We start from the raw sequence: 18,022 nt of genomic DNA, 5'->3' as shown, positions 1-18,022 counted from the left end.
TGTCTGTGTGTGTGCGCCCGGGTGTGTGTGTGTGTGTGTGTGTGTGTGCACCCCTACGTGTGGGTCAGCACTTCCACTGAGATCACTGGCACAGAAGCAGAGCCCTGCTGCTGTGTTTGTTCTTCCCTTTGGATCTCCTGGTCCTCCCTTGCCGAGAAGCGAGTGTGCCAGTGTTGACGGATTCCTGATCTGTCGGGTTCGTCGAAGAGAGGTTTAGCAGGGAGCTTTGCTGTTCAGGATGATGGTTTTTGGTGCCACACTTGTATTTTGATTGATGAATCACAACTACGTTGGGAGGCAGGGTACCTTCGACTTTTCTGACGTTGAACTCTGGCTTCGTTTTGTTTTGCTCTTGGAGGAATTTCCAGTGGTCTAAGGTGCTTTCCTGAGTGTCTCTTTCCACCGAGTGCTCGTCCAACTCGGGTGCCTGGAGGCAGGGGTCTCTGTTGAGCTCTCCTTGCGTTGCTCGCCTGTCTGTGTCTGCAGGGCCAAGGGCTCTTGGTTCCCTGCCTCTTGACACACCCTCACTGTGTCTTTCCAATTCACTCTTCTGGATATAAAAGAGGACATAGGCCTGTTGACTCAGGACAGAAGTGATGCCAGAAGCAGTGACCTCGGCATCATCCATTTTATACCACTGGCCTTCTTGAGCTTTGACATAAGAGAAGTAATGTCCGTTGTGACAACTCCACCCAGCGTGGACCAGCACAGCGTAGAGGACATAGACAAGAGGTCCTGTGTTCTGCTGAGACATGTATGGCTGCATGTCAAGGCACTCAGGATATTGCACATTCTTGGCAAGTTTGTTGCCCGTGACATCGGAGAATCTCTTCAATACGAGGATGAGGACCTTGGCAGAAGTGTGTAAAGTTAACGTCTTGGAGGCAGGCGCCTTCTGGAGACAAAGACCACAATGATAGGCATTCTCTCCATTGAGTTCTTCGGGCTTCACCAACTGTTCCAAAGCTTGCTTCACACTCTGAGCTGCCTGGATATCCAGGGCGATGTCCAGGTAAGGGTCAAAGGTGTCTGAAATGCCCTGGCAGTGGAGACACTTGATTTGAGATCTCCAGTACCCTCCAAATATTTGGTGGATGAGGGTGGTGTCCTTAGAGTGAGGATCTACCTGCTTGTGCCCGGGAAGGCATGCCTTTTTCATGGCATCCACAGTGAACATGAGAAATTCATGGGCATCTTCCTGCTTGCCTCTATGGAAGCCAGCAGCCAATGCCTGTGAGGGCTGGATGACATGGCCCGGATGGTGGAGGGCCCGTGTGATGTGAGCTTGCATAGTACAGAGCATGCAGCACTTGTGACGATGACAAGTTTGAGAGTGCTCCCGGGACAGCATGTAGTTGGCAAGGGGCGGTGTGTATGTCAGGCACTGCAGGGAAGCATTCTCGTAGCAGGTATTTCCCATATTCTGGAGCCCAGCCCCCACCGCAGCAGGTCCCCTGCTACTCAGAGGAAGCTTCTCCCTGGGAGCAAGCTGTCTTGCCACAGGAGCCAAATCATCACAGGGGTGGACACGGGTCTCAGATGAGAGTGGTGACTTCTCAGGGAGAGAAGTCCGCTGGATTTCAGCAAAAGCTGCATGTGGCCGAGAAGATGTGAGTTTTGAAAAGCGGTTGAAGTGCCACTCACCCCCCGAGGAGAGTGAGTCGTGCTCCATGTCGCCTGGAACAGGGATCACAGGGTTTCTCTGCTGGGACCGCAGGTTGCAGAGAGACGCTATCTCTTCCGAGAGAGTCTTCAAACGACGAGCCCTCTGGCCGCATCAGCCCTTAAATAACTCATCTCCACCAGCCCCGAACACCCCACCCACCCATCCGGTTCACGATAAACCAATCAAATATCAGCACTCAATTAAGGAATGAGTCACAGGGTGTGTCCCCCTGCATTCCTGGGAATTCAACAGACACAGCCCACATCATGATTTCTAGAACACCTGAATCCAATTACTCCTCAGGATGATAGGCACATATAATATGAGTGTAAGCGGGTTAGGACAGTGGCCACACAGTTGCCTTATTATAGGTAAAGCAATGTCAGGGAAGAAATCTTTACCTGTGAAACTCTGTGTGTGCGTGTGTGTGTGTGTGTGTGTGTGCGTGCGTGTGTGTGTGTGTGTGTGTTTGTGCTGGGATGTACTTCCAAGTACGTGCTTTTGGCAGATACCATCATCCTTTCAGCGATTGAAGGACAAGAAGTCAGAAGTGCGCTTTCTGACTTGAGAATAGTCAATGAATTCTAGTAATTAGCACCGCGTATTTTTTCCTTCATAAGAAAGGAGAGATACGTGGAATCAAATAGACCTTCCAGCGATAATCTTTCCATGTCCAGCCTAGTGATTCTATATCCGAGTGAAATTACCTGCCAGTGGGGAACAAGGCAAGTCTTTGCATGAAATGCTCTTGCCGAAGCTAGCTTCCCAAATAATAAAGCATCAAGTGGTAGAAACCTGCACTGAAGTTTGAGGAGATACTCAGCGCACAATGTAGAGTGTGAAACACTTTCGGGAAATCATGCAATCACCGAGAGACTAATCGATGACATTCCCCAAATTTGTGTTTGCCAGAAAAGAAAAATAGTCATGAGAATGTATAGCCGGTGGTTTCGGACGTACGACGGCAGTTTAAGAAAACATGAAAGAAAAAACTTGAGAAATCAGAAGGTATCCCAACTAAAAGCTTCGGTTTATTAAAGAAATGATGAACATAACAACAACGTATCTCACAGCATGGGTGATAATATTTTCATAGCTATGTGCTAATGGATCAACAATTGATAGGGATGAAATAAAAAGTTGTAAATTTGACAGAAGCAAACAAGGAAAACTACCCCGTAGAAAAGCCCGGGTGGCGGGAGTGAGGCCGTGTCTCAAGAAGAAACCATCGGAGACATTTAAAAACAGGGAGTGAAACAGAGGATTGTCTAACATTGTTAACACTGGCCCCCGTTTCAGTGGGAAAAGGCAAAAATAAGCCGTGTATCTCATGGATTCTTGCGTCAATTGTTCAGGATCTGAGATGTTGCCTCCACTTGTGGTCACGCATTGTGTGGTGGAATTGCAGTTAGCACATTTGGTGCAAATTTGAATGATGATGAAAGTGGACATGTTCCCTGAACTAAGAGGGACAGAATTTGGGTGTGTCTGCAGGCTCCCTAGCTTAGCAGGAATGAAGATCCTGGCTCTAGGGATTTTCCCAAAATGTGTTAGACAGGAAGAAACGGGGCAGAATTTAGGCCCGGTGCCGAGGCCTCGAGGTGTAAACACACAGCCCTGGCCTCTGGGCCCGTGAAATTGGGATGGTTTCAAGGAGGATGGTGGAATGAGAGGACTGTGACCTTTGGCCCCGTTTCTTTCCCTTGTCTTTTCATGAGGCCAGGCGTGCTCAATCAGAAGGCTTCCCGTGCCAGACGTAAAGCGTCCTGGGGGAAGAAAGGAGCACTGCTTAGAAAGACGCTCCACAGGGAGAAAGGAGCCACCATTTCCAGGAGAATGATCCCCAGAAGCATGAGGAATCCAGATGCCGTGGCTTCACACAAAACGCTGGAGGGTCTTCTTCCTGGAGGCGGGACCTGGGCATGGGTGTCCTTTAATGCTCATAACTGATTTAGAGGTGATCCCAATCGATAACCTGTCTGCGAATCATGCTCATCACACTGTAGTTTTCACACAACGTCACACAGAGACCCTGTTGGTATGCGCACTTGGGTGCTCGAGCAGGGTTGCCCCCAAGATTCTGTGGTTCTACGGAGCCCTGAGTTGTGCCCTGGACAACTTTCCTCAGGGGTTGGTCAACTTTGGTCACTGCACCTAACGAGAAAGGGACCGTGAAATCTCATCAGCAAATACAGAAAAGGAAGGGGCCATTTCCCGCAATCATTTCCACTGAAACACCACGTCGGATAAAGAAGTCTGATGACAGGACAGGGACTGTGCTTCAGAGATGCAGCTTTCGCAGCTGGACGCCTGACCTGCAATCTCCCCAAATGCCATTTGTAAACACACCAAATGAGATTTACTTCAGGGCTTTCTGATGTGGTTTTAGTTGAATACACACACTCCTGTGTTTGATTTCCTTTGTTATCCCTACGACTTCCTTCCAAACGACTTACATGCCCGTGGGAAAATTTTTCATTTCAATTCGTTGGAAGTGGACACCGTGAAACAGGCAAGTCGGTCTGTGAGTTTCCGGCGTTATGTGGGTTCCACCGAGAGCACAAGTCCTAGGGCGCCTGAGGTCCATTCAAAAACCAACGTAAAAACGGCGAGCCAGGGTACCAACGAAGAACACCCTTCCTGTCTTCCAAATGCATTCCAGTTTCCACTATTCAAGGTGGCGAGAATGATCCACAGATGTCCCGCATTAGCATAATTTCACCTTCATCCTGCCGACCAACAGCTGACGGATGGAACACACCCGAAGAGAAAATAGTAAACCCAGTCCCCTGCAATAACCTGACAGGCAAACCCACACGTCAATATGTCATGTTTAGAAATGCACACTGAATGTCATCTACCGTGAATGCAAACACACAGAGAGGCCCTCCACAGGTTGGGAAGACTCACGACCCCAAAACTTGATGTTTCCCATGTGTGGGCTCATCCTGAGACGCAGCCATCACTATCCAGTTGTCCCCGTTGTACAGGCAGATACTTGGGCTCCTCATTGCTTTGTGTAGGACTGACGGTGTAGGTGTTTGTGTGGGTGCCTGTGTGATTCCGTGCGCGCTTGTGGGTGTATTTGTGTGTGTGTGTGTCTGTGTGTGTGCGCCCGGGTGTGTGTGTGTGTGTGTGTGTGTGTGTGCACCCCTACGTGTGGGTCAGCACTTCCACTGAGATCACTGGCACAGAAGCAGAGCCCTGTTGCTGTGTTTGTTCTTCCCTTTGGATCTCCTGGTCCTCCCTTGCCGAGAAGCGAGTGTGCCAGTGTTGATGGATTCCTGATCTGTTGGGTTCGTCGAAGAGAGGTTTAGCAGGGAGCTTTGCTGTTCAGGATGATGGTTTTTGGTGCCACACTTGTATTTTGATTGATGAATCACAACTACGTTGGGAGGCAGGGTACCTTCGACTTTTCTGACGTTGAACTCAGGCTTCGTTTTGTTTTGCTCTTGGAGGAATTTCCAGTGGTCTAAGGTGCTTTCCTGAGTGTCTCTTTCCACCGAGTGCTCGTCCAACTCGGGTGCCTGGAGGCAGGGGTCTCTGTTGAGCTCTCCTTGCGTTGCTCGCCTGTCTGTGTCTGCAGGGCCAAGGGCTCTTGGTTCCCTGCCTCTTGACACACCCTCACTGTGTCTTTCCAATTCACTCTTCTGGATATAAAAGAGGACATAGGCCTGTTGACTCAGGACAGAAGTGATGCCAGAAGCAGTGACCTCGGCATCATCCATTTTATACCACTGGCCTTCTTGAGCTTTGACATAAGAGAAGTAATGTCCGTTGTGACAACTCCACCCAGCGTGGACCAGCACAGCGTAGAGGACATAGACAAGAGGTCCTGTGTTCTGCTGAGACATGTATGGCTGCATGTCAAGGCACTCAGGATATTGCACATTCTTGGCAAGTTTGTTGCCCGTGACATCGGAGAATCTCTTCAATACGAGGATGAGGACCTTGGCAGAAGTGTGTAAAGTTAACGTCTTGGAGGCAGGCGCCTTCTGGAGACAAAGACCACAATGATAGGCATTCTCTCCATTGAGTTCTTCGGGCTTCACCAACTGTTCCAAAGCTTGCTTCACACTCTGAGCTGCCTGGATATCCAGGGCGATGTCCAGGTAAGGGTCAAAGGTGTCTGAAATGCCCTGGCAGTGGAGACACTTGATTTGAGATCTCCAGTACCCTCCAAATATTTGGTGGATGAGGGTGGTGTCCTTAGAGTGAGGATCTACCTGCTTGTGCCCGGGAAGGCATGCCTTTTTCATGGCATCCACAGTGAACATGAGAAATTCATGGGCATCTTCCTGCTTGCCTCTATGGAAGCCAGCAGCCAATGCCTGTGAGGGCTGGATGACATGGCCCGGACGGTGGAGGGCCCGTGTGATGTGAGCTTGCATAGTACAGAGCATGCAGCACTTGTGACGATGACAAGTTTGAGAGTGCTCCCGGGACAGCATGTAGTTGGCAAGGGGCGGTGTGTATGTCAGGCACTGCAGGGAAGCATTCACGTAGCAGGTATTTCCCATATTCTGGAGCCCAGCCCCCACCGCAGCAGGTCCCCTGCTACTCAGAGGAAGCTTCTCCCTGGGAGCAAGCTGTCTTGCCACAGGAGCCAAATCATCACAGGGGTGGACACGGGTCTCAGATGAGAGTGGTGACTTCTCAGGGAGAGAAGTCCGCTGGATTTCAGCAAAAGCTGCATGTGGCCGAGAAGATGTGAGTTTTGAAAAGCGGTTGAAGTGCCACTCACCCCCCGAGTAGAGTGAGTCGTGCTCCATGTCGCCTGGAACAGGGATCACAGGGTTTCTCTGCTGGGACCGCAGGTTGCAGAGAGACGCTATCTCTTCCGAGAGAGTCTTCAAACGACGAGCCCTCTGGCCGCATCAGCCCTTAAATAACTCATCTCCACCAGCCCCGAACACCCCACCCACCCATCCGGTTCACGATAAACCAATCAAATATCAGCACTCAATTAAGGAATGAGTCACAGGGTGTGTCCCCCTGCATTCCTGGGAATTCAACAGACACAGCCCACATCATGATTTCTAGAACACCTGAATCCAATTACTCCTCAGGATGATAGGCACATATAATATGAGTGTAAGCGGGTTAGGACAGTGGCCACACAGTTGCCTTATTATAGGTAAAGCAATGTCAGGGAAGAAATCTTTACCTGTGAAACTCTGTGTGTGCGTGTGTGTGTGTGTGTGTGTGTGCGTGCGTGTGTGTGTGTGTGTGTGTTTGTGCTGGGATGTACTTCCAAGTACGTGCTTTTGGCAGATACCATCATCCTTTCAGCGATTGAAGGACAAGAAGTCAGAAGTGCGCTTTCTGACTTGAGAATAGTCAATGAATTCTAGTAATTAGCACCGCGTATTTTTTCCTTCATAAGAAAGGAGAGATACGTGGAATCAAATAGACCTTCCAGCGATAATCTTTCCATGTCCAGCCTAGTGATTCTATATCCGAGTGAAATTACCTGCCAGTGGGGAACAAGGCAAGTCTTTGCATGAAATGCTCTTGCCGAAGCTAGCTTCCCAAATAATAAAGCATCAAGTGGTAGAAACCTGCACTGAAGTTTGAGGAGATACTCAGCGCACAATGTAGAGTGTGAAACACTTTCGGGAAATCATGCAATCACCGAGAGACTAATCGATGACATTCCCCAAATTTGTGTTTGCCAGAAAAGAAAAATAGTCATGAGAATGTATAGCCGGTGGTTTCGGACGTACGACGGCAGTTTAAGAAAACATGAAAGAAAAAACTTGAGAAATCAGAAGGTATCCCAACTAAAAGCTTCGGTTTATTAAAGAAATGATGAACATAACAACAACGTATCTCACAGCATGGGTGATAATATTTTCATAGCTATGTGCTAATGGATCAACAATTGATAGGGATGAAATAAAAAGTTGTAAATTTGACAGAAGCAAACAAGGAAAACTACCCCGTAGAAAAGCCCGGGTGGCGGGAGTGAGGCCGTGTCTCAAGAAGAAACCATCGGAGACATTTAAAAACAGGGAGTGAAACAGAGGATTGTCTAACATTGTTAACACTGGCCCCCGTTTCAGTGGGAAAAGGCAAAAATAAGCCGTGTATCTCATGGATTCTTGCGTCAATTGTTCAGGATCTGAGATGTTGCCTCCACTTGTGGTCACGCATTGTGTGGTGGAATTGCAGTTAGCACATTTGGTGCAAATTTGAATGATGATGAAAGTGGACATGTTCCCTGAACTAAGAGGGACAGAATTTGGGTGTGTCTGCAGGCTCCCTAGCTTAGCAGGAATGAAGATCCTGGCTCTAGGGATTTTCCCAAAATGTGTTAGACAGGAAGAAACGGGGCAGAATTTAGGCCCGGTGCCGAGGCCTCGAGGTGTAAACACACAGCCCTGGCCTCTGGGCCCGTGAAATTGGGATGGTTTCAAGGAGGATGGTGGAATGAGAGGACTGTGACCTTTGGCCCCGTTTCTTTCCCTTGTCTTTTCATGAGGCCAGGCGTGCTCAATCAGAAGGCTTCCCGTGCCAGAGGTAAAGCGTCCTGGGGGAAGAAAGGAGCACTGCTTAGAAAGACGCTCCACAGGGAGAAAGGAGCCACCATTTCCAGGAGAATGATCCCCAGAAGCATGAGGAATCCAGATGCCGTGGCTTCACACAAAACGCTGGAGGGTCTTCTTCCTGGAGGCGGGACCTGGGCATGGGTGTCCTTTAATGCTCATAACTGATTTAGAGGTGATCCCAATCGATAACCTGTCTGCGAATCATGCTCATCACACTGTAGTTTTCACACAACGTCACACAGAGACCCTGTTGGTATGCGCACTTGGGTGCTCGAGCAGGGTTGCCCCCAAGATTCTGTGGTTCTACGGAGCCCTGAGTTGTGCCCTGGACAACTTTCCTCAGGGGTTGGTCAACTTTGGTCACTGCACCTAACGAGAAAGGGACCGTGAAATCTCATCAGCAAATACAGAAAAGGAAGGGGCCATTTCCCGCAATCATTTCCACTGAAACACCACGTCGGATAAAGAAGTCTGATGACAGGACAGGGACTGTGCTTCAGAGATGCAGCTTTCGCAGCTGGACGCCTGACCTGCAATCTCCCCAAATGCCATTTGTAAACACACCAAATGAGATTTACTTCAGGGCTTTCTGATGTGGTTTTAGTTGAATACACACACTCCTGTGTTTGATTTCCTTTGTTATCCCTACGACTTCCTTCCAAACGACTTACATGCCCGTGGGAAAATTTTTCATTTCAATTCGTTGGAAGTGGACACCGTGAAACAGGCAAGTCGGTCTGTGAGTTTCCGGCGTTATGTGGGTTCCACCGAGAGCACAAGTCCTAGGGCGCCTGAGGTCCATTCAAAAACCAACGTAAAAACGGCGAGCCAGGGTACCAACGAAGAACACCCTTCCTGTCTTCCAAATGCATTCCAGTTTCCACTATTCAAGGTGGCGAGAATGATCCACAGATGTCCCGCATTAGCATAATTTCACCTTCATCCTGCCGACCAACAGCTGACGGATGGAACACACCCGAAGAGAAAATAGTAAACCCAGTCCCCTGCAATAACCTGACAGGCAAACCCACACGTCAATATGTCATGTTTAGAAATGCACACTGAATGTCATCTACCGTGAACGCAAACACACAGAGAGGCCCTCCACAGGTTGGGAAGACTCACGACCCCAAAACTTGATGTTTCCCATGTGTGGGCTCATCCTGAGACGCAGCCATCACTATCCAGTTGTCCCCGTTGTACAGGCAGATACTTGGGCTCCTCATTGCTTTGTGAAGGACTGACGGTGTAGGTGTTTGTGTGGGTGCCTGTGTGATTCCGTGCGCGCTTGTGGGTGTATTTGTGTGTGTGTGTGTCTGTGTGTGTGCGCCCGGGTGTGTGTGTGTGTGTGTGTGTGTGTGCACCCCTACGTGTGGGTCAGCACTTCCACTGAGATCACTGGCACAGAAGCAGAGCCCTGCTGCTGTGTTTGTTCTTCCCTTTGGATCTCCTGGTCCTCCCTTGCCGAGAAGCGAGTGTGCCAGTGTTGACGGATTCCTGATCTGTCGGGTTCGTCGAAGAGAGGTTTAGCAGGGAGCTTTGCTGTTCAGGATGATGGTTTTTGGTGCCACACTTGTATTTTGATTGATGAATCACAACTACGTTGGGAGGCAGGGTACCTTCGACTTTTCTGACGTTGAACTCAGGCTTCGTTTTGTTTTGCTCTTGGAGGAATTTCCAGTGGTCTAAGGTGCTTTCCTGAGTGTCTCTTTCCACCGAGTGCTCGTCCAACTCGGGTGCCTGGAGGCAGGGGTCTCTGTTGAGCTCTCCTTGCGTTGCTCGTCTGTCTGTGTCTGCAGGGCCAAGGGCTCTTGGTTCCCTGCCTCTTGACACACCCTCACTGTGTCTTTCCAATTCACTCTTCTGGATATAAAAGAGGACATAGGCCTGTTGACTCAGGACAGAAGTGATGCCAGAAGCAGTGACCTCGGCATCATCCATTTTATACCACTGGCCTTCTTGAGCTTTGACATAAGAGAAGTAATGTCCGTTGTGACAACTCCACCCAGCGTGGACCAGCACAGCGTAGAGGACATAGACAAGAGGTCCTGTGTTCTGCTGAGACATGTATGGCTGCATGTCAAGGCACTCAGGATATTGCACATTCTTGGCAAGTTTGTTGCCCGTGACATCGGAGAATCTCTTCAATACGAGGATGAGGACCTTGGCAGAAGTGTGTAAAGTTAACGTCTTGGAGGCAGGCGCCTTCTGGAGACAAAGACCACAATGATAGGCATTCTCTCCATTGAGTTCTTCGGGCTTCACCAACTGTTCCAAAGCTTGCTTCACACTCTGAGCTGCCTGGATATCCAGGGCGATGTCCAGGTAAGGGTCAAAGGTGTCTGAAATGCCCTGGCAGTGGAGACACTTGATTTGAGATCTCCAGTACCCTCCAAATATTTGGTGGATGAGGGTGGTGTCCTTAGAGTGAGGATCTACCTGCTTGTGCCCGGGAAGGCATGCCTTTTTCATGGCATCCACAGTGAACATGAGAAATTCATGGGCATCTTCCTGCTTGCCTCTATGGAAGCCAGCAGCCAATGCCTGTGAGGGCTGGATGACATGGCCCGGACGGTGGAGGGCCCGTGTGATGTGAGCTTGCATAGTACAGAGCATGCAGCACTTGTGACGATGACAAGTTTGAGAGTGCTCCCGGGACAGCATGTAGTTGGCAAGGGGCGGTGTGTATGTCAGGCACTGCAGGGAAGCATTCACGTAGCAGGTATTTCCCATATTCTGGAGCCCAGCCCCCACCGCAGCAGGTCCCCTGCTACTCAGAGGAAGCTTCTCCCTGGGAGCAAGCTGTCTTGCCACAGGAGCCAAATCATCACAGGGGTGGACACGGGTCTCAGATGAGAGTGGTGACTTCTCAGGGAGAGAAGTCCGCTGGATTTCAGCAAAAGCTGCATGTGGCCGAGAAGATGTGAGTTTTGAAAAGCGGTTGAAGTGCCACTCACCCCCCGAGTAGAGTGAGTCGTGCTCCATGTCGCCTGGAACAGGGATCACAGGGTTTCTCTGCTGGGACCGCAGGTTGCAGAGAGACGCTATCTCTTCCGAGAGAGTCTTCAAACGACGAGCCCTCTGGCCGCATCAGCCCTTAAATAACTCATCTCCACCAGCCCCGAACACCCCACCCACCCATCCGGTTCACGATAAACCAATCAAATATCAGCACTCAATTAAGGAATGAGTCACAGGGTGTGTCCCCCTGCATTCCTGGGAATTCAACAGACACAGCCCACATCATGATTTCTAGAACACCTGAATCCAATTACTCCTCAGGATGATAGGCACATATAATATGAGTGTAAGCGGGTTAGGACAGTGGCCACACAGTTGCCTTATTATAGGTAAAGCAATGTCAGGGAAGAAATCTTTACCTGTGAAACTCTGTGTGTGCGTGTGTGTGTGTGTGTGTGTGTGCGTGCGTGTGTGTGTGTGTGTGTGTTTGTGCTGGGATGTACTTCCAAGTACGTGCTTTTGGCAGATACCATCATCCTTTCAGCGATTGAAGGACAAGAAGTCAGAAGTGCGCTTTCTGACTTGAGAATAGTCAATGAATTCTAGTAATTAGCACCGCGTATTTTTTCCTTCATAAGAAAGGAGAGATACGTGGAATCAAATAGACCTTCCAGCGATAATCTTTCCATGTCCAGCCTAGTGATTCTATATCCGAGTGAAATTACCTGCCAGTGGGGAACAAGGCAAGTCTTTGCATGAAATGCTCTTGCCGAAGCTAGCTTCCCAAATAATAAAGCATCAAGTGGTAGAAACCTGCACTGAAGTTTGAGGAGATACTCAGCGCACAATGTAGAGTGTGAAACACTTTCGGGAAATCATGCAATCACCGAGAGACTAATCGATGACATTCCCCAAATTTGTGTTTGCCAGAAAAGAAAAATAGTCATGAGAATGTATAGCCGGTGGTTTCGGACGTACGACGGCAGTTTAAGAAAACATGAAAGAAAAAACTTGAGAAATCAGAAGGTATCCCAACTAAAAGCTTCGGTTTATTAAAGAAATGATGAACATAACAACAACGTATCTCACAGCATGGGTGATAATATTTTCATAGCTATGTGCTAATGGATCAACAATTGATAGGGATGAAATAAAAAGTTGTAAATTTGACAGAAGCAAACAAGGAAAACTACCCCGTAGAAAAGCCCGGGTGGCGGGAGTGAGGCCGTGTCTCAAGAAGAAACCATCGGAGACATTTAAAAACAGGGAGTGAAACAGAGGATTGTCTAACATTGTTAACACTGGCCCCCGTTTCAGTGGGAAAAGGCAAAAATAAGCCGTGTATCTCATGGATTCTTGCGTCAATTGTTCAGGATCTGAGATGTTGCCTCCACTTGTGGTCACGCATTGTGTGGTGGAATTGCAGTTAGCACATTTGGTGCAAATTTGAATGATGATGAAAGTGGACATGTTCCCTGAACTAAGAGGGACAGAATTTGGGTGTGTCTGCAGGCTCCCTAGCTTAGCAGGAATGAAGATCCTGGCTCTAGGGATTTTCCCAAAATGTGTTAGACAGGAAGAAACGGGGCAGAATTTAGGCCCGGTGCCGAGGCCTCGAGGTGTAAACACACAGCCCTGGCCTCTGGGCCCGTGAAATTGGGATGGTTTCAAGGAGGATGGTGGAATGAGAGGACTGTGACCTTTGGCCCCGTTTCTTTCCCTTGTCTTTTCATGAGGCCAGGCGTGCTCAATCAGAAGGCTTCCCGTGCCAGAGGTAAAGCGTCCTGGGGGAAGAAAGGAGCACTGCTTAGAAAGACGCTCCACAGGGAGAAAGGAGCCACCATTTCCAGGAGAATGATCCCCAGAAGCATGAGGAATCCAGATGCCGTGGCTTCACACAAAACGCTGGAGGGTCTTCTTCCTGGAGGCGGGACCTGGGCATGGGTGTCCTTTAATGCTCATAACTGATTTAGAGGTGATCCCAATCGATAACCTGTCTGCGAATCATGCTCATCACACTGTAGTTTTCACACAACGTCACACAGAGACCCTGTTGGTATGCGCACTTGGGTGCTCGAGCAGGGTTGCCCCCAAGATTCTGTGGTTCTACGGAGCCCTGAGTTGTGCCCTGGACAACTTTCCTCAGGGGTTGGTCAACTTTGGTCACTGCACCTAACGAGAAAGGGACCGTGAAATCTCATCAGCAAATACAGAAAAGGAAGGGGCCATTTCCCGCAATCATTTCCACTGAAACACCACGTCGGATAAAGAAGTCTGATGACAGGACAGGGACTGTGCTTCAGAGATGCAGCTTTCGCAGCTGGACGCCTGACCTGCAATCTCCCCAAATGCCATTTGTAAACACACCAAATGAGATTTACTTCAGGGCTTTCTGATGTGGTTTTAGTTGAATACACACACTCCTGTGTTTGATTTCCTTTGTTATCCCTACGACTTCCTTCCAAACGACTTACATGCCCGTGGGAAAATTTTTCATTTCAATTCGTTGGAAGTGGACACCGTGAAACAGGCAAGTCGGTCTGTGAGTTTCCGGCGTTATGTGGGTTCCACCGAGAGCACAAGTCCTAGGGCGCCTGAGGTCCATTCAAAAACCAACGTAAAAACGGCGAGCCAGGGTACCAACGAAGAACACCCTTCCTGTCTTCCAAATGCATTCCAGTTTCCACTATTCAAGGTGGCGAGAATGATCCACAGATGTCCCGCATTAGCATAATTTCACCTTCATCCTGCCGACCAACAGCTGACGGATGGAACACACCCGAAGAGAAAATAGTAAACCCAGTCCCCTGCAATAACCTGACAGGCAAACCCACACGTCAATATGTCATGTTTAGAAATGCACACTGAATGTCATCTACCGTGAACGCAAACACACAGAGAGGCCCTCCACAGGTTGGGAAGACTCACGACCCCAAAACTTGATGTTTCCCATGTGTGGGCTCATCCTGAGACGCAGCCATCACTATCCAGTTGTCCCCGTTGTACAGGCAGATACTTGGGCTCCTCATTGCTTTGTGAAGGACTGACGGTGTAGGTGTTTGTGTGGGTGCCTGTGTGATTCCGTGCGCGCTTGTGGGTGTATTTGTGTGTGTGTGTGTCTGTGTGTGTGCGCCCGGGTGTGTGTGTGTGTGTGTGTGTGTGTGCACCCCTACGTGTGGGTCAGCACTTCCACTGAGATCACTGGCACAGAAGCAGAGCCCTGCTGCTGTGTTTGTTCTTCCCTTTGGATCTCCTGGTCCTCCCTTGCCGAGAAGCGAGTGTGCCAGTGTTGACGGATTCCTGATCTGTCGGGTTCGTCGAAGAGAGGTTTAGCAGGGAGCTTTGCTGTTCAGGATGATGGTTTTTGGTGCCACACTTGTATTTTGATTGATGAATCACAACTACGTTGGGAGGCAGGGTACCTTCGACTTTTCTGACGTTGAACTCAGGCTTCGTTTTGTTTTGCTCTTGGAGGAATTTCCAGTGGTCTAAGGTGCTTTCCTGAGTGTCTCTTTCCACCGAGTGCTCGTCCAACTCGGGTGCCTGGAGGCAGGGGTCTCTGTTGAGCTCTCCTTGCGTTGCTCGTCTGTCTGTGTCTGCAGGGCCAAGGGCTCTTGGTTCCCTGCCTCTTGACACACCCTCACTGTGTCTTTCCAATTCACTCTTCTGGATATAAAAGAGGACATAGGCCTGTTGACTCAGGACAGAAGTGATGCCAGAAGCAGTGACCTCGGCATCATCCATTTTATACCACTGGCCTTCTTGAGCTTTGACATAAGAGAAGTAATGTCCGTTGTGACAACTCCACCCAGCGTGGACCAGCACAGCGTAGAGGACATAGACAAGAGGTCCTGTGTTCTGCTGAGACATGTATGGCTGCATGTCAAGGCACTCAGGATATTGCACATTCTTGGCAAGTTTGTTGCCCGTGACATCGGAGAATCTCTTCAATACGAGGATGAGGACCTTGGCAGAAGTGTGTAAAGTTAACGTCTTGGAGGCAGGCGCCTTCTGGAGACAAAGACCACAATGATAGGCATTCTCTCCATTGAGTTCTTCGGGCTTCACCAACTGTTCCAAAGCTTGCTTCACACTCTGAGCTGCCTGGATATCCAGGGCGATGTCCAGGTAAGGGTCAAAGGTGTCTGAAATGCCCTGGCAGTGGAGACACTTGATTTGAGATCTCCAGTACCCTCCAAATATTTGGTGGATGAGGGTGGTGTCCTTAGAGTGAGGATCTACCTGCTTGTGCCCGGGAAGGCATGCCTTTTTCATGGCATCCACAGTGAACATGAGAAATTCATGGGCATCTTCCTGCTTGCCTCTATGGAAGCCAGCAGCCAATGCCTGTGAGGGCTGGATGACATGGCCCGGACGGTGGAGGGCCCGTGTGATGTGAGCTTGCATAGTACAGAGCATGCAGCACTTGTGACGATGACAAGTTTGAGAGTGCTCCCGGGACAGCATGTAGTTGGCAAGGGGCGGTGTGTATGTCAGGCACTGCAGGGAAGCATTCACGTAGCAGGTATTTCCCATATTCTGGAGCCCAGCCCCCACCGCAGCAGGTCCCCTGCTACTCAGAGGAAGCTTCTCCCTGGGAGCAAGCTGTCTTGCCACAGGAGCCAAATCATCACAGGGGTGGACACGGGTCTCAGATGAGAGTGGTGACTTCTCAGGGAGAGAAGTCCGCTGGATTTCAGCAAAAGCTGCATGTGGCCGAGAAGATGTGAGTTTTGAAAAGCGGTTGAAGTGCCACTCACCCCCCGAGGAGAGTGAGTCGTGCTCCATGTCGCCTGGAACAGGGATCACAGGGTTTCTCTGCTGGGACCGCAGGTTGCAGAGAGACGCTATCTCTTCCGAGAGAGTCTTCAAACGACGAGCCCTCTGGCCGCATCAGCCCTTAAATAACTCATCTCCACCAGCCCCGAACACCCCACCCACCCATCCGGTTCACGATAAACCAATCAAATATCAGCACTCAATTAAGGAATGAGTCACAGGGTGTGTCCCCCTGCATTCCTGGGAATTCAACAGACACAGCCCACATCATGATTTCTAGAACACCTGAATCCAATTACTCCTCAGGATGATAGGCACATATAATATGAGTGTAAGCGGGTTAGGACAGTGGCCACACAGTTGCCTTATTATAGGTAAAGCAATGTCAGGGAAGAAATCTTTACCTGTGAAACTCTGTGTGTGCGTGTGTGTGTGTGTGTGTGTGTGCGTGCGTGTGTGTGTGTGTGTGTGTTTGTGCTGGGATGTACTTCCAAGTACGTGCTTTTGGCAGATACCATCATCCTTTCAGCGATTGAAGGACAAGAAGTCAGAAGTGCGCTTTCTGACTTGAGAATAGTCAATGAATTCTAGTAATTAGCACCGCGTATTTTTTCCTTCATAAGAAAGGAGAGATACGTGGAATCAAATAGACCTTCCAGCGATAATCTTTCCATGTCCAGCCTAGTGATTCTATATCCGAGTGAAATTACCTGCCAGTGGGGAACAAGGCAAGTCTTTGCATGAAATGCTCTTGCCGAAGCTAGCTTCCCAAATAATAAAGCATCAAGTGGTAGAAACCTGCACTGAAGTTTGAGGAGATACTCAGCGCACAATGTAGAGTGTGAAACACTTTCGGGAAATCATGCAATCACCGAGAGACTAATCGATGACATTCCCCAAATTTGTGTTTGCCAGAAAAGAAAAATAGTCATGAGAATGTATAGCCGGTGGTTTCGGACGTACGACGGCAGTTTAAGAAAACATGAAAGAAAAAACTTGAGAAATCAGAAGGTATCCCAACTAAAAGCTTCGGTTTATTAAAGAAATGATGAACATAACAACAACGTATCTCACAGCATGGGTGATAATATTTTCATAGCTATGTGCTAATGGATCAACAATTGATAGGGATGAAATAAAAAGTTGTAAATTTGACAGAAGCAAACAAGGAAAACTACCCCGTAGAAAAGCCCGGGTGGCGGGAGTGAGGCCGTGTCTCAAGAAGAAACCATCGGAGACATTTAAAAACAGGGAGTGAAACAGAGGATTGTCTAACATTGTTAACACTGGCCCCCGTTTCAGTGGGAAAAGGCAAAAATAAGCCGTGTATCTCATGGATTCTTGCGTCAATTGTTCAGGATCTGAGATGTTGCCTCCACTTGTGGTCACGCATTGTGTGGTGGAATTGCAGTTAGCACATTTGGTGCAAATTTGAATGATGATGAAAGTGGACATGTTCCCTGAACTAAGAGGGACAGAATTTGGGTGTGTCTGCAGGCTCCCTAGCTTAGCAGGAATGAAGATCCTGGCTCTAGGGATTTTCCCAAAATGTGTTAGACAGGAAGAAACGGGGCAGAATTTAGGCCCGGTGCCGAGGCCTCGAGGTGTAAACACACAGCCCTGGCCTCTGGGCCCGTGAAATTGGGATGGTTTCAAGGAGGATGGTGGAATGAGAGGACTGTGACCTTTGGCCCCGTTTCTTTCCCTTGTCTTTTCATGAGGCCAGGCGTGCTCAATCAGAAGGCTTCCCGTGCCAGAGGTAAAGCGTCCTGGGGGAAGAAAGGAGCACTGCTTAGAAAGACGCTCCACAGGGAGAAAGGAGCCACCATTTCCAGGAGAATGATCCCCAGAAGCATGAGGAATCCAGATGCCGTGGCTTCACACAAAACGCTGGAGGGTCTTCTTCCTGGAGGCGGGACCTGGGCATGGGTGTCCTTTAATGCTCATAACTGATTTAGAGGTGATCCCAATCGATAACCTGTCTGCGAATCATGCTCATCACACTGTAGTTTTCACACAACGTCACACAGAGACCCTGTTGGTATGCGCACTTGGGTGCTCGAGC

General features: G+C 49.2%; 5 protein-coding genes across 5 annotated transcripts in view; 1 reads left to right on the top strand and 4 right to left on the bottom strand.

The window, feature by feature from the left end:
• The window catches only part of LOC129487373 (beta-defensin 103A), a 215,737-nt gene that overhangs the window by 33,529 nt on the left and 164,186 nt on the right, over positions 1-18,022 (top strand). The gene's annotated exons all lie outside the window — the stretch shown is intronic.
• On the bottom strand, positions 83-1,672 carry LOC129486999 (ubiquitin carboxyl-terminal hydrolase 17-like protein 22). Its single transcript, XM_063615137.1, has one exon. It carries the CDS (start codon positions 1,670-1,672, stop codon positions 83-85), a length of 1,590 nt encoding a protein of 529 aa, XP_063471207.1.
• On the bottom strand, positions 2,678-6,563 carry LOC129487163 (ubiquitin carboxyl-terminal hydrolase 17-like protein 22). Its single transcript, XM_063637780.1, has one exon. It carries the CDS (start codon positions 6,436-6,438, stop codon positions 4,849-4,851), a length of 1,590 nt encoding a protein of 529 aa, XP_063493850.1. The 5' UTR covers positions 6,439-6,563; the 3' UTR covers positions 2,678-4,848.
• On the bottom strand, positions 9,613-11,327 carry LOC129487147 (ubiquitin carboxyl-terminal hydrolase 17-like protein 22). The gene has a single exon (XM_063637778.1). It carries the CDS (start codon positions 11,200-11,202, stop codon positions 9,613-9,615), a length of 1,590 nt encoding a protein of 529 aa, XP_063493848.1. The 5' UTR covers positions 11,203-11,327.
• LOC134736406 (ubiquitin carboxyl-terminal hydrolase 17-like protein 22) lies at positions 12,208-16,091 on the bottom strand. Its single transcript, XM_063637776.1, has one exon. The coding sequence runs from the start codon at positions 15,964-15,966 to the stop codon at positions 14,377-14,379; it is 1,590 nt and encodes a 529-aa protein (XP_063493846.1). The 5' UTR covers positions 15,967-16,091; the 3' UTR covers positions 12,208-14,376.

This window comes from Symphalangus syndactylus, chromosome 1, assembly GCF_028878055.3.
Source record: "Symphalangus syndactylus isolate Jambi chromosome 1, NHGRI_mSymSyn1-v2.1_pri, whole genome shotgun sequence".
Classification (NCBI taxonomy): Eukaryota; Metazoa; Chordata; class Mammalia; order Primates; family Hylobatidae; genus Symphalangus; species Symphalangus syndactylus.
The sequence above is the reverse complement of the archived record's forward strand: the minus strand, read 5'-3'. Positions and strand labels throughout refer to the sequence as shown.